This window comes from Apteryx mantelli, chromosome 2 (genome assembly GCF_036417845.1).
Source record: "Apteryx mantelli isolate bAptMan1 chromosome 2, bAptMan1.hap1, whole genome shotgun sequence".
NCBI lineage: Eukaryota > Metazoa > Chordata > Aves > Apterygiformes > Apterygidae > Apteryx > Apteryx mantelli.
In genome coordinates, this window is record NC_089979.1 from 15104908 (window position 1) to 15119897 (window position 14990).

The 14990-nt window shown below is 38.9% G+C and overlaps 1 protein-coding gene across 2 annotated transcripts in view; it reads left to right on the plus strand.

Moving 5' to 3' along the window:
* Positions 1-14990, plus strand: part of SAMD12 (sterile alpha motif domain containing 12) — a 169387-nt gene that overhangs the window by 76688 nt on the left and 77709 nt on the right. For both annotated transcript variants that reach the window (XM_067292277.1, XM_067292278.1), the window contains exon 4: positions 9496-9636. In XM_067292277.1, coding sequence (XP_067148378.1) covers positions 9496-9636 — 141 coding nt within the window. The remainder of the gene's footprint in view (positions 1-9495; positions 9637-14990) is intronic.

Here is a 14990-nt window from a genome sequence, read left to right on the forward strand (position 1 = left end):
ATGCAGATCAGGAAATTAGCAGTAATATATGTTCCTCAGCATTGGGGTATGAAAGCTTATTTTAATAGGGTTCAATTTTGCGCTTTTTTTTTTTTTAGCAAAGCAGTAATGGAGAAAATCTTGCTAGAAAATATAAGTTCTTAAATTATGGTTCACTAGAACCTATGAGGGCTCACAGGACTTTGGTAATGTAGTGCAGTATGTTGTCTGGGCACACCACGTAGGTCCTCCTTGCTTCCAGCAAGTTTCGTGTTAAAAGAAGTTCAAAAAATGAATTAAAGGTGTTCCGCATACTGCTTTTTCATGTAGGTCTTTGCCTAAATGCTGCATGCTACTTAAAGTAATCAGGAAGAAGGGCAGACTGTCCCCAGCATCACAGAAGGAGTGAGATGGTTCCCAAGATAGCTTTCCTAGGCATTGCAAAAATATGAAGGATACTTCGTATAAATGGATTGTCTTCTCCCATCCTTCCATGTATACGTACTGAAGGATCTGGATGTTGATGTGTATTTTGTGCCCTAACACCTTTGGGTTATTGATTGGATTAATTAGTAGCAAATTAGAGCAGGCCACAATATTTAATGACAATTTCTGTCCCTTGGTTTTGGGAAGCAAGCTCCCAGAGTGTGGTTTTCAGCCATGTGAGTCTTCCAGTCTTGTGCAGTTCAATGAGCTTAAGGGGTACATGTATATATGGTAGAAGCAGGTGTTCTTCCTCACTTAATTAAATGACAACTTTTTTGAATTCACGTCTATATTTCATGGGGCTTGCCCCCCCTTTACTGGATGCACACACCAGTTCTATTTCTAGAACCATAGAACCACTTTTACTTTAGAAATGTCAAAAGTTAAGACTTTCTTCTGTGGTTTCCAGAGCTTCCCAGTTCCGGTTGGGTTGGACATTTCAAGAATGAGTCTTTTTTTGTGTTTTGTGTGTGTGTCTGTGGGGTTTTTTTTGTTTGTTTGTTTCTTGAGGTATTAAATTATCCTTTTCTGCTGGTGGAAAATGATTTTTGTAAGGTCCACAGCTAGTAGTTATGGGAAGGGTTCCTGTTTGAATGTTCTATAAAGAGTTCAGTCAATTCTAACGCTTTACAAATTGGCTTGCCCGTTCCTAATATATTCTGTGTAAAAGCTACTGATTATAATACATGAATGTGTGTTTACTCCTGAATAAATTAACAGGAGTTTTGCCAGCAGGCATGATCTAATGTGATTTTTTTGTAATTAATAAAGAAATGGGATATCTAATGCATAATGGGTTGCATACTGAGCAACATTAGATTAAAAAGGAATCGAAGAACTGTGTATCGTGCTGACGATAGATAAAATCAAAGGTGTTGACAGATTCACTCTCTCCATTGCAAACAAAAAAGACCTTGAAGGTTGTTTATTTGAATAGGGGGACCATAAATCTACCACACTGATACTACCAAACAATAGTCCTGGATTTTGTTTTTTTAAAAAAATATGATGTGCAATACAATAGAAGTCCATTATTACACGTCTTTATATACAGCTGTAGATAGTATATAATTTTGTATGGCCAGGAAGTAGGTTGGCAAATGTATATACAACAAGCAATGTAGATTTATAGGCTGCCTAGTAAAGGTTTACATTTATCCTTAATTTACTTTGTGGGTCCTGTCGGGTCCTTCCTGAGAACACTAAAAATGGTCATCTTGCATTTTACAGTACATTTGAAAAGTGGTGTAATATGATTTGTGCCTGAATTTATATTTCAGAGGGGAGTTCAAGTTATTACTATTTCCTCCTATTAAAATCATCAGGTCCTGAATATGTTCAACTGAAAAACAGGACTGTCTAACAGTCTTTTACCCAAGACTTGTAAGGAATCAATATAGTTCCCATCAGTAGAGTAAATTACTTACTGAACCACTTCCAGTAATCACGATGCACAATTTCTCATTAACCCCTTCCCTTCTCTGTACAGAACCATTATTGTCTTAGAATAAAATTATTTCAGAATACATCTGTAACTCTTTAGACTTTAGGGCAATTAAGTGTGATAACTCAGTTTGCTATATATGAGGATGTGTGGTGCTCCCAGCTAAGTAGTACAAGATTAAATGCTTTTGTGAAAATGTGTGGCTGAGTCCAAGAGCAGGAAGTGCTGACTGCCTTTGTTTATGGGAGAAATTGGGAGTCAGGAGATTCCAACCTCTGGAGCAGGATTTTTGTCTTTAGTGTGACTTTTCAAGATACCTAGACAGTTCTGAGATGTTTGGCTGGAAGAAAGCATCTAGTGGGGAAGGAGTAGGGGTGCACTACTGATTTTAAGAAGTTCTTTAAAAAAATGTAGTCTCTAAAATTAATGTTTAAGGCCCACACTCTGTAGTTCACTGTCTTTCAGTATTTTACATGAATTCACCATTATCACAGGCTTGTTGATTTCTTTCAATAGCATAAATCCAATAACTATGTGACTGAGCAGATGTACATACTTGAGCCTGCCTAGCGGAATGTAGCAGCACCTACAGTGATGGTAGCTGGAGAGAAGAAGCAGGAAATTGCTAGCTGGAAGAGATGCTTGGGAAAAGCCAGGTGAAACTAAGAGTGCAACCGAACAGATCTCCTAAGGTGCTTCAATTTCAGAGGCCATTGAGGAGCAGAAGATATATTAGCTCACAGGATTGGGTCCAGAATTAAAATAAGAGAATAGGCAATGACAGCCTATTGTATGGAAGGAATTGGGAAAGGCCAGGCTAAGGTGAGAGGAAGTTTCTCCAAACTAAGTAGTTTGAGTTAAGTAGCTTCACACATTTATTACTGACCACTTAATAGAGTTGGTCAGAAACAGACAATTTCAGAAGCAAAGTCTTATCTTTGTTGTTGCTAATTTTGAATTTGAAAATACAGCTAAGTTAACGACTGTACTGAATTACTTTTCTTTCATATTGTGGTCGTGCTTCCAGTTCAGAAGGATGGAGGAAGATCAGAAAGGTGTTAGAGAACTGAGACTTGAGAGGAATTTTACGTAAATAAACTGGTTTTATTGCAGACTTATTGGCAGCAGTAACAATAGTTATCGCTTCCTCTTGTCAGAAGTGTAAACAGACATGATGTGGAGACAAAGGATGTAAGTAATATTCAGAAAGTGCCATTGTTTACATAGCTGCTTTGTTGAGTTTAACCAAACATTGATTGACCGGTATGACAATAGGTTTCCTCCAAAAAATTTACTGTACAGTTGGCCTCATACAGATCCAACAAATCATGAATGATTAAAAGCAATAAAGTCATCTTATTCTAGTTTGATGTTGTTAACAAATAAAGGCGAGTCCAAAACTATTTTGGTTTATGAACAAATCTAAAGTGCCTTCCTGTGCTTTGCACTGGAGGAGCTTTGGTGCCATAGGCCTCTCCCATTCCTGTGCCTTTCCAGAAAGTAATTCTTACAGCTCCATGGAGGTTTGCTGCATTTGCTAACAGGATGAGAAAGCACAAGAATACTGGCACTGCTGTTAGAGAACTTCCTGAATTGAAGATCTCTGATATTCATCCAGGTTAAACAGGCTTCTTTACTCCTTCTGTTCCCTATCATAAGAAACTGTTGCTCCCTCCACTTTATTTCTGAACCAGTACCCCTTATGTCTCTCATTTAGCATTTCATAGTATCTTTGTGAGTCCTCAGTTGAGAGCTGTTCATTGTATCAAGCGTAAAGGTATCAGGCAGCTACAGATCACAGTTTTGGGAACTAGTGGTCCTTTGCCTATGCTGGCAGCTGCCATTGTAACAGGTAGATCAGTAAAGTGTTTGCTGCTATGGTGAGTCCAATGAAAAATGAATCCATTTTTACTTTTGAAGCAAGCGAATCCTCCCTGGTTAGTGAGATAATAGATAGCTAAAGCAGAGCAAAGAGGGTGTTAATGCAAGCTACAGTTTGCCCACTGTCTGCACTGGTTTTAGATAGGGCTAAAACAGTTATTGAGACAAGCCAGATCTAACTGCCATTGCAAGAAAAGCTATAGATTTGCCAAGGCATTCATGACCAAATGGCTGATGTGTCTGGTTTGACCAGTGATGAGACCAGCATGCAAAAGAGAGACATGCTCTTAAATTCTGATGTAGGAAAAATCTAAGACTGCAGAAGATCTCTGGGTTATCAGGAACAGCCCTATGAAGTCATATCAAGTCTTTCCTGAAAATTCAATTGATTTCTGGTTTTTGCTCCTTCTTTTGGAAGATGTTTCTAAATGCAGCTTCTTCAATTGTATTCCTATCTATTTGTTCTCACTTTAACTTTGTTCTTTAGTTTAATAGCTCTTCTCTTTCCCTTTTGCTCATCTCCCTCGACTGCCATCGTGAGGTCATTTTCATTCTGCAATTGACTTACTACGTTTTTCTAAACTCCTCTCATAAAATAAGTTCACCATTTCTCACTACGAAGTCATAGCCTCTCTCTGTGCCTGTTCTTAGTTGAATTCATGAATAGCACCTGAACAATGATATTAATGTGTGTGTCTCTGTCATGGAAATCTCTTCCTTGATAAGTCCTAGGAAGCTTGTTTTTAAGCACTGAAGTGAGGAGAAGCAAACATCAACCTGTATGGGCAGGAGGAAAGTTGCGATCAGACTATTTCAAGTAGAAAAACCCAGTGAGCTAGAATTATGTCTACGGAACTAAAGAGACAACTACCAAAGCAAAATGTTTGAAATTGTTCTGCCCAAAGACTAGAGAAGGATGTTGTTATCAATTATGTAAGAATATCCTATTGTGTCAACAAAAAACAATTTAAAATGGTGTTTGTAGCACGTGAATATTTTTTCAGGTTTTCAGCTTGAATAATTTAAGATCCTAGTGAATCCCCTGTTCCTGCTTTTCTAGGTTTGTCAGCTGAGTCCATCCAGAAATACGATCAAGAGGTATATGATTGAGTTTTACAAAATCATGGAAGCAACTGATAAGCTGAATGCGGAGTTGTTCACCAAATATTGAAATGCAAGAACTAGGAAGCACTCCATGCAATTAGTAAGAGATCAATATAAAACATAAAAATAGGCAGTGAGCTTCTAGAACAGGAGATTGCAGAGGCAGACAATATCAGCAGGATCAAAAAGACAAATTCATGGACATCAGGACAATAAGGAGATGCTAAAAAGAATCTGCTGTCTAATATCCCTAGTATAATGGTTCTAGATGCTGAGATGGTACAACGTCAATGACTTCCAAAAGTTGTCCTCCCAGGAGCTCTCCATAAATACATCTCCTGCTGTCACTCCAAATGCAGACTTAGATGGGCTGTTGGTCTGGCCCAGTAGAACATTTTTAATGTCCGTGTGTTCTAAGGTCTGTTCCTTCTTCAGTTAGATTCTGTGCCCCATGGTAAGTATGCTGGATATCTTGTCTTGATATACATGTATACCTATTATGTTGTACGCAAGAGACAAAATCCTCTTTCCTGGCCATGTTTCACAAATGCATCACTTTTTCCCACTGGTGATTTGTCATCTTAATCAACTCTGAGTTGGTCATAGTTTCTTTCCTTCAAAATTTTGTATGAGACTAACCTGTTACTATCTACTCTCATTTCCTTTTCATTTCTTCAGTTCTTCCACACTTCTAATAAATCCTTTTGTATTTATTTATTCATCTCCATTGCAAACACACTTTCAAGACTTCTAGCATGCTATCCCTCTAGATGTCTATGAACTGGCAGTCAATGTAGCTTCACAGACTTGGAGAAAAGATGAGCAGTAGGCTATAACAATGTGGGGAGGTATGAGCATTTTTAAGTAGGTACAACAGACCCTGCCACATTCCTTGCTCTAGGGCCAATGCCAGCCTCATTGGACCAATGCTTATACTCTTATTAATGTTCTGTGGCATGTGCTGTTTCTCCATCCATTCAAATTTTCTTCTAATCCCAGCTTGATCAAATGAGATCTGCAACAGCTAAATGATATTAGAAAAAATTAGGCCATCAATCTGTTATTAAGCTGGAATGTGTTTTGTATTCTATCTCTGCCCTCGGGGTGTCTCAGCATATTCCATGGCTGATCTTTTCAGAGTATGAGAGGGCTCGGTTTTAGGTGCTAAAAGATGCATGTAGATACTGACTGAGATCTTTTTGAAAAAATTTGGTTCCCCGCCTCACAGTAAACTAGAACTAGCACCTAGATGTTTGTGAATATCCTGCTATCTACTGTTGATTTTTATGGTTCTTTTGGTCAAGGTGCTTTTGAAAAAAATCTCCTAGGCTTTTTTATGCATATAGCTGCTACTTCTGTGTATATAACAGCCTTTAAAGAGGTAGCACCAGTTCTTTAATGTTGGCGAGTTTTACTGAGAGATAAGTAAAGTTCCTTTATTTGCATCATAGGAAAGATCAGAGTGCACTCTTTGAAAACCTTATGTTATGTGCTCTACACTGGATAATGTATTCTCTCCAGCATGCTCTAAAAATTAAAAATCTATTCCCAGTTTTTACTGTATAGCTGTCTTTTTGTTTTATCCCTGATGCTTGCTGGAATGACTATCTTTTATGTATGCTTCCTAATTTTCTTCATTAATCTCTTTTTCAAAGAAAATAGATTTTAATCTTGAGATTCTTCATGCAACCTTATTTTTGAGCAGGCTCAGTCATAGAATCAGAATTACAGAACAGTTGAGTTTGGAAGGCAACTCTGGAGATCATCTAGCCCGAACCCCCTGCTCCAAGCAGGGTCTACTAGCACAGGTTGCTCAGGGCTGTGTCCAGTTGACTTTTGAATAACTCAAAAAATGGAGACTCCACAGCCTCTCTGGGCAACCTGTTCCAGTGTTCAATAACCCTTACAGAGTCTTTGGCAACAAATGCTAACCCTTTCTGGTATGTACAGTAAAGAAAGCAAGTCAATGAAGCATCTGAAATCACTAGCTGGTTGTGGAAACCTTGGCCTTAATAGCTAACTCTCTTTGTGATCTGTGCATTAGCTATATCTTTTCAAAGCTAAAAGCATGACTTAGTACTGTAACAGTAAATTATTCCAGTTCTGACTTGGATGTTCTTGTTTTGATGGTTGAGGGGGAAGAGAGTATGGGAAGGATTGAATTTTCTTAGTTCAGGTCACTTACTGTGTTCTTGAAATGCCACCTTTTGCCTTTGGATGTTTGCTGCCTTGCCTCATCGCTGCCTCAACATGTCATATTGGATTTGGTGCAAGAAAGAGTTAATTTAAATCAGTTTGTAAAAGCTGCTGCAAATAGTATGAGTCAAAGACAGTTTTTTTTCCAATGATATTGTGCTTTGAGCCAAAGCTGCAGAGGAACTGGCATGCCAGGAGTTGAAAAGACATGTCTGTTGTGCGCACTCAACTTCCAAAGGAAGTGATTGGAGTAGCAAACCTATCTGAATATGAAATAAAGAAGTGCCCAGAAGAAATAAAGAGTAGTGGCTATACCCTTGGCCAAAAGGAGGTGGAGGGAGCTGGATGAGATGCATGGCCTCTCTGTCCTGTCATATTACTGTTGCTGAGTCCCTGCCCTAAGATGACATGGATGCTGGCACTCTTTAAACTGATGACTTGTTTACTTTTTGCTTGCTTTCAGTTGCTAGATTGACATTACAGACCATATTCTTAGACTGCTGTATATCCTTTGTAAATTGCTTTGAGATGTTTTAGTGTGATAAGGCAATGTAAAAATTGAAGTCATTATTACTATCTCTACCACCAGGGGAACTGGACAGCTGCATTGATCTGTAAGAGACTAATTTCCATATTTTGGTATTACATTAACCCATAGAATTCCTCTTGTTTATGACTTCAAAGAAAGTTTTCTTAATCAAAAGGTCATCCTTCATAGCATGAAGGAGTGCTTGAGAAACATGGAAGGGCAGAAAATGTATGAACACTGCTATTTTTTATCTGACCAATAAATCTTGCTTTTTTAATAGTGATATCCCAGTGTTTTATATTTGCATCATACCAGGATTCCACTAACCACTTTAAAGAATTGACCTACTTATGAGTGAAACCTAGTAGTTAGTGAAGGGGATGTGGCTGACTGCTGGGTTTGGGGCAAATACCCCTTTAAATCATTGGCATTTGATTTATCTTAAATTCTTTAATTAAAATAATCATAAAAATTCTGTACCCACGTAGCTATTCTGTAAGGAAAGAAATTGAATAGGGGTCTTATCTTGCTGTGTTGAGTAATACTTTATGATGAGCTAAATTGCACCATTCATCCAAAAGCCACAGTAATGGGTAGCACAGAGACTGCTGTGTTGCAGAGGGAGTAACTACTCTTCACTATCCTATCCTGGTGTCAGAATAGAGCTTGAGAAATCAAAGAAGGGATTTTTAATAATTAAAAAAACTGAAAGTCAAAACTAGGGGAGGTAAAAAGTTGAATGTATTTTAAAAAAGAACCAAACAAAGTGCCATTTTCCCAGGTATCCGTGTAGCTCCAATGTGCTTTGCCAGTATTGGCCAGGGCACCTTCGGATGAGCAAGTATATATACTGCAAGGTTCAGTGGAGGGCCCCAGGACACACCTCCCTATACTAGCTTACAACACCTCTGAAGACCAAAAAAAGTAAGTTTGGGTTTTTTTCCTAAGATAAAGCTCTGCTTCATGCTTTGGTTGTCTGCTTGGTCCAAATACTTTGTTAGGGTTGGCTCAGCCAGTGCATTGCCTTCCTTCTGTTTGCTTGTAGCATGGTGGTGCCCAAAAGATGGAGTCAGAGTTCCACTAGCAGCATCTGGGGAATTTGGATTGTTTGATTTTTTTTAACATGTCTTCTACAATGTCCTTGGGACCAAAGTTCAACATTCTCCTAATGGAAAAGATAAATGATGAACTGGAAGTGATTGCCTGCAAAGATTTTAGGCTCTTTAAGAACAAGTTGGGCAAACATCTTTTTCAGGAATGGTCTAGATAAAACTGATCCTGGCTGGGGCCAGAGAAGGGAAATCTGGCCCTTTTTTCTGTTCTTCTGTGCTAGACTACTGTTCAGAAGGATTTGGAAGGCTGTTTCACAGAGCCCTCCTGAGAAATGTCATTCTCAAAATATCTAAAATTGATTAAATTGATCACATTCACTTCACTGGTAGTTTCTGGAGAGTAATTTAAATGATGAAAATAGGTTTGAAGAGCCATTTTAGACACCTGGACCAATAGCAGACTTATAAGGGATATTCTACCTGTGGGAGACCAGCTGCCCCTTAAGAAGGGATATTTATCGTATTTATCTACCAGCCTATGGGAATGTCTTAAATACCATTGTCATCTAAAATGGCACAAGACACCTATTTTACATGCCTAAATGGCTCACAGAGCATCAAAACAAAATATAACTTCAACAGAAAAAGTAAAAGTAGAACACGGATCTTTGACGGTAAGAAAGTATCTAGCTGATGAAACATCTTCTCAGACTGATGTATTTCAAGACTAAAAAATTTTGCTGTGGCAAATCAGCCAGTCAGAGTGAAAATAATTCATTTATGGAAATCCTTGGGTGATTTTTCTTTTTAACTTTTGCATCTAGGCCGTGCTTTGCTGAGGCTCACTGACAAAAAGCTTGAACGAATGGGCATTGCCCAGGAAAGCCTGAGGCAGCACATTCTGCAGCAAGTCCTTCAGCTGAAGGTGAGAGAAGAAGTCCGAAACCTCCAGTTGCTTACACAAGGTATGAAAAATAATTTTGATGTGGGCAGCTATTGAGATCAGGTAGGAGAAGTTTGCCTGAGGGCATGAAAGGTGACTTGGCATTCTCCCACAAGAAATGATGCGTGAATATGTCTCTCAGATTCCACATCCAAGTTGGGAACTAAAGGTAAAATAATGCATAAATAAACAGATATGTTCAGTTGCCTGTTTTGCACGATAAGTGGACTCCAGCTTCAGCTTGATGGTAGTCTTATTTAAATGCCTGCTTACTGAGATGAAAATAATTATATACAAAGGGGACTAGCAGAGAAGGTGCTGTCTCTATAGACATTATATATTTTGCATTAATTGTTTACTTTCAGTGTTAAATAAAAGAGTAATTTCTGTAACCTATTTTATGGTAAGAGCTGTCAGTGGAAAATTACCTGTTAGACTCTGCTTTTTGCAGATGGCTGATTCCTTTTTCACGTTGGAGTAATTTTATTGACTTGAATAGAGTTGTTTCTAACTTATGCTGGTAAGAAAGAGCAAAATTGGGCTTAATACGGAGATCCTGATTAGAAGACAGGGAAGAAGGAGTAGCAGAAAAGCTTGTATATGTTTTCCAAAGAAGCTTAAGACATTTTATAATGACTTGAATTATTGGTTCTCTATTACAGCTTTTTAACTACTGTGGTAACATAGAACAAAAACAGTCATTGTGATGGCACTGTAAAGTAACTTTTAGACATCTTCTAATATATATCTGCAGTAATTTCTTCATGTTCAGCCTTGTTAGTTGGTAGTCCAGCAAGATCACATAAACCACACACTTCTGTGTTGTTTTCATTCGGTGCCCATTATGTGTCACATCATATGAAAAAACAGAGTTCTTTAGTACATGCAGTATATTTTTAACAAAATGTCCTTCATACATGGCATTATGTTCCTGATTAAGCATTGCTTACTGTGTTTGGGGAGAAACTCCCTGATTAGTTGAGTAAGCTGCATTTTATCTGAAAGAGCCTCTGTCTCAACTGAATTGTTCCTTCAGGCTTCATTTCATGTGGATTCTGATGAGGACAGCGTATAGCTTTAGGGCTCCTTCATATCACCATGATTTGAGAATATGACCTCACCTTATCTTCTGTCACATCCCAATGCACGTTTTGCAGCACCCCTTCACTAGATGTATAGAGCTCTGCCTTTTCTCTTCATCCATTATTCCTACATCCTTTTGTCCCATATTAGCTCATTTCTGTCCTCCCTTGTATATGGAATGTTATTTGAGAGTTTGTCGGACTAGTAAGATTTGGTCCACAACCACCACTGGCTCAGGCCTGCTTACAGAAGTTGGGACTATATAGATATGGGACAGTGAAAATTCGCTGGCTGTAAATTTGGGTTAGTTGCTCCCTGTAGTCCAGTTAGGTTTCTCTATATATTGTATTTGGTGTTGAGGACTAAGCGTTTCCAGGCTTCTCCTTTACTGTTCTTTTCTGGCTTACCTCTGGGTCGGACACATCAACCTGTGGTATGAGTCATGAACAGTCAGACAGTGGTGATGGCCATTTCCAGGAATTCAGTACAGCATTCATTGAGATTTATTCCTCGTGCGTGCAATTGAGGATACAGATTTGGGTTATGGTAAGAGCATGAATGGATTGCTGGATTGTGAAGGTCAGATTAATGATGGATAGACATTTTTTGCCTTGTATAGATGTGCCTTTAATGAGGTGTCTCTCTGACATGTAGAGAGAGTAGTGTTATTTAGTCTGATCATATAAAGGCGTGCCATCATTTGCTTTATGAAAATGGGCACAAGCTTACCAAAAGCTGATGGGCTGCAGCTCTTACTCTCTTCCCCTGCAATGACACTGGCTATTGCACAGCACTTCAGTTCCATTTTAACCTTCTTAAACAGAGATGAAGGTATGCGGCTGCACAATAGTCCACGTAATGTTCCCCTGTGCAGCAGATCTGTGTTCATCGTATGATTCCAGAAGCGGGGAAAGGATTGGTAGGATGGCAGCAGTGTTCCTGTCCCATATTACCTCATTTATACCACATTGGAGTGTGTATCTGTTAAAAGTGCAAGTACTAAGGTTAAGATATAATTTATCAACTGCATTGCAGTCCAGAAAGTTTTGTGAATGTCAGATATTCTCTGAAACTGGTTCTGTCCCCTTGCCCAGTTTCTTCAAATTGTGTCCACACTTATTATGGTTTATGCATTCCTAATCCAGGCTGTAATTAGAATAACTTCCTTTTAGTGCTTTTCTATTTCAGACAACACTTTTTCTCTTACAGTAACACATTTGCATGCCAGCAGTTTCTGTCTTTGAGAAATTCTACTGCAAAATACAGGTCACAGTGTAGCCATGCTTGTCCTTTGTTGTCCTCCAAAATGTCCTCCAAAAAGGAGAAGAAAAACAAAAAAAACCCCTCTGCTGCCTCTCAGTGCCCAGCTCAGGAGATCTTTAGGTCAAAGAGATAGTTAACAAACCTTTTCTGAATTCATTTAGTGCACATGCTCACTTGCAAGCAGTGCGGTCCTAATTCAGAGCCCACTGATGTCAGCGGAAAGACTTCCACTGACTTTAATTCATAACCTGATTGAAGCTAGAGTGAACAAGGAAGGTTTTTAAAATTATCAGATATTTTAAGTGTTTTTGTGTTCTGTTGTTCAGAGAAAGTTAACCTCATTTTAAAAAACTCACCAGAGAAACAGCATTCTTTTTTACTCCTATTTTAGAAAGTTATTTAAAACTGTTTCTTTCTCCTTCTTCATTCAGGACACAACCATCCAGTCTATTCTGGGGATCTTTAAGCTAGAATAGTATGTGATTGTGTAATTGAAGACCTGTCTTGAATTTTAGGAAGACTTTTCTTAGGAGTAAGGACTGCTTGATTGAGGCTATTATCAGCAGAAATGCTGTTCCAGCCTCCACCAGGGTAGAAGGGCACAGGCCCAGCTACTGATCTGTGCTTTTTTTCCTAGAGACTTAGTGAAACTGAGGAACTAATTTGACAAAATATTTTCCAGTGTCTCATGGGGAGAGCTTCACACTTTTGGAAACATCGGTATTGTACTGTTTCCATTCTAATTCTGAGCTAAAAGATCAAAAGATCAGGACGCGAGGCAACGGGCACAAACTGAAACACAGACACTTCCATCTGAACATGAGGAAAAACTTTTTCACTGTGAGGGTGACAGAGCACTGGCACAGGTTGCCCAGAGAGGTTGTGGAGTCTCCTTCTCTGGAGATATTCAAAACACGCCTGGATGCGATCCTGTGCAACGTGCTCTAGGTGACCCTGCTTGATCAGGGGGGTTGGACTAGATGATCTCCAGAGGTCCCTTCCAACCTCAGCGATTCTGTGATCATTTCAAAAAAAAAAAAGAAAAAAGAAAAAAGAAAAAAAGAAAAGCTTTACATAACTATACAGTGAGGAAGTTATTTGGGAATTTTTCAATATAAGCCTTGCTTTTGGCTAGCATATGAGAGTCGCTGTCTTCAAAGTGGCAGAGCAGTGCTATGTGTGATTCTGAGCAGAGTATCCATAGACAGGAGCCTGCTAATAGGGCTGGGGTTATGAAACACATTTGGATTTGGGATCATATCTGCATTTAAGATGACACAGGCCGTCCTAATCTTCTCTGTGAGTGTCATATAAGGCAAAGTGCTACTTGAATGTACAGCCAGCTCACAGATAGTGACATTTTCTTCAAGAAGATTTCTCCTGCTAGCAAAGTGTGTTAGAATAAGGCTTTAAGCTTCATTAAAAAGCATCATAGCTGTTGATACCTATTGACATTATTTCTTCAGTAAGTTTTCTATTCATCCTGCACTGGTGCTTGGCTACTGGAAAACATATGTGCACAGTGATAAGACTAATATTTTCCCTTCCTTCAGTTTCTAAAATAGTCCCATTCAAAAGCAAAAGATAGTACTCTAGCGTTGTATTCCTCCAGGAAATTAACTGGAGAACATTCAAGATGCATGTCATCTTTTGAAGAAAGATGAACTGAGACCCATGCTTTCTAGTGATGGATTGTTCACTGGGTCGTAGAGGAACCTTGTAACCAGAAACTGTGTCTTCAGGGTGAATGTGGTCAGTAAACCAGGACCATCAAAAAAACTCTACTGAAACATGTTATAAGGATTTTTGCATTATTAGCAGCATCTTAATACTAGGGTAAAGGGAGGCATGATCAAGCGAAGTTTGGTGCTGAGCCCTCACAGGCTGTCAGAAGCATTACCCTAGTTCCTGTTCACCTTATCTGTTTCTTCCTTGTGAATACTGAGGGTGGAAAAAATTTGAACATTGCCATTCCAGCTTGCATCATCATGCTTGAGGAGATTTATTGCCTTTTTCCATAACAAAAGCCTCTAAGTACTAGACTCGCTCGTACCTTCTTAATTCCCACATACGAAGACCTTCCCTGTTGTGATGCCTCAAGTACACAGCAATTATTGGGAATTACATACCTGCCTAAAAAGGCGCTTGAGTCGTCAGAAAGTTTGAGAACATGTGACCTTGAGAAACAGAGAACTGGAAGGTCATTTCAATTTAAGGAAATTCCAGCTTGCTCTCTCTCTGTTGTCTAGGCCTTCTGGATACATTCGTATCTGAACTATTCTTCTGTTTACTGTTTTTCATGTCTCTTGAGATGCATTGCCTGAGACCTGACCTGAGATCAGGACATTTCTTTGTCATCCCTGTAAAGAAGTCATAACTGAAGTTTGCAATAGAGGATGATCCTGTTACACTTCCAGGATGTTGTATTTTCTTTCCTGGGAGCATTCTGGACTCAAGGTTTTGGCACCTGAAGAATCTTGTGTTCCTTCTGCCAGAAATACTCTTTTTCTTATCTTGAAAACACAGCAAATGTTGCCTTTGAGAGAGCTCAGTGTAGGCAGTGTGTTTGCCTTCACAGAGAGGTGATGAAGTTGGTAACAATAAGTCATCATGGTTTCATCTCTGTGGTGGTTTTCTGAGACATGCAGTGTTTGAAATATTGACAATCCTTTTACTCTCTTACCAAGGACCTGTTTTTTGTTTTCATTCTCTTGACCTAACCTTTCTCTTTTCCATCACCCTGAAGCTTCCAGCTAGTCAGGAAGGGCCCGTCTTCTTACAGCATAAATTATTATGCAAATGTTTCTTCCATGTGCTGCATGTCTGACATCCATCCAAAGCACAGAAAAAACACTTGATATTTCAGAAAAGCTCAGATAAACCCAATTCTCAGCTAATTTCCTTTGCCCTATGCTCTTTTTATGCTCCAAAGTTTCTGAGACTTTGTGAGTTGAACACAAAGAATAGCATGGGTACACTGGCAGAAGTTGTCCAAAAATAGTACTTTATCCCTTGTCATAGCATCAAAAC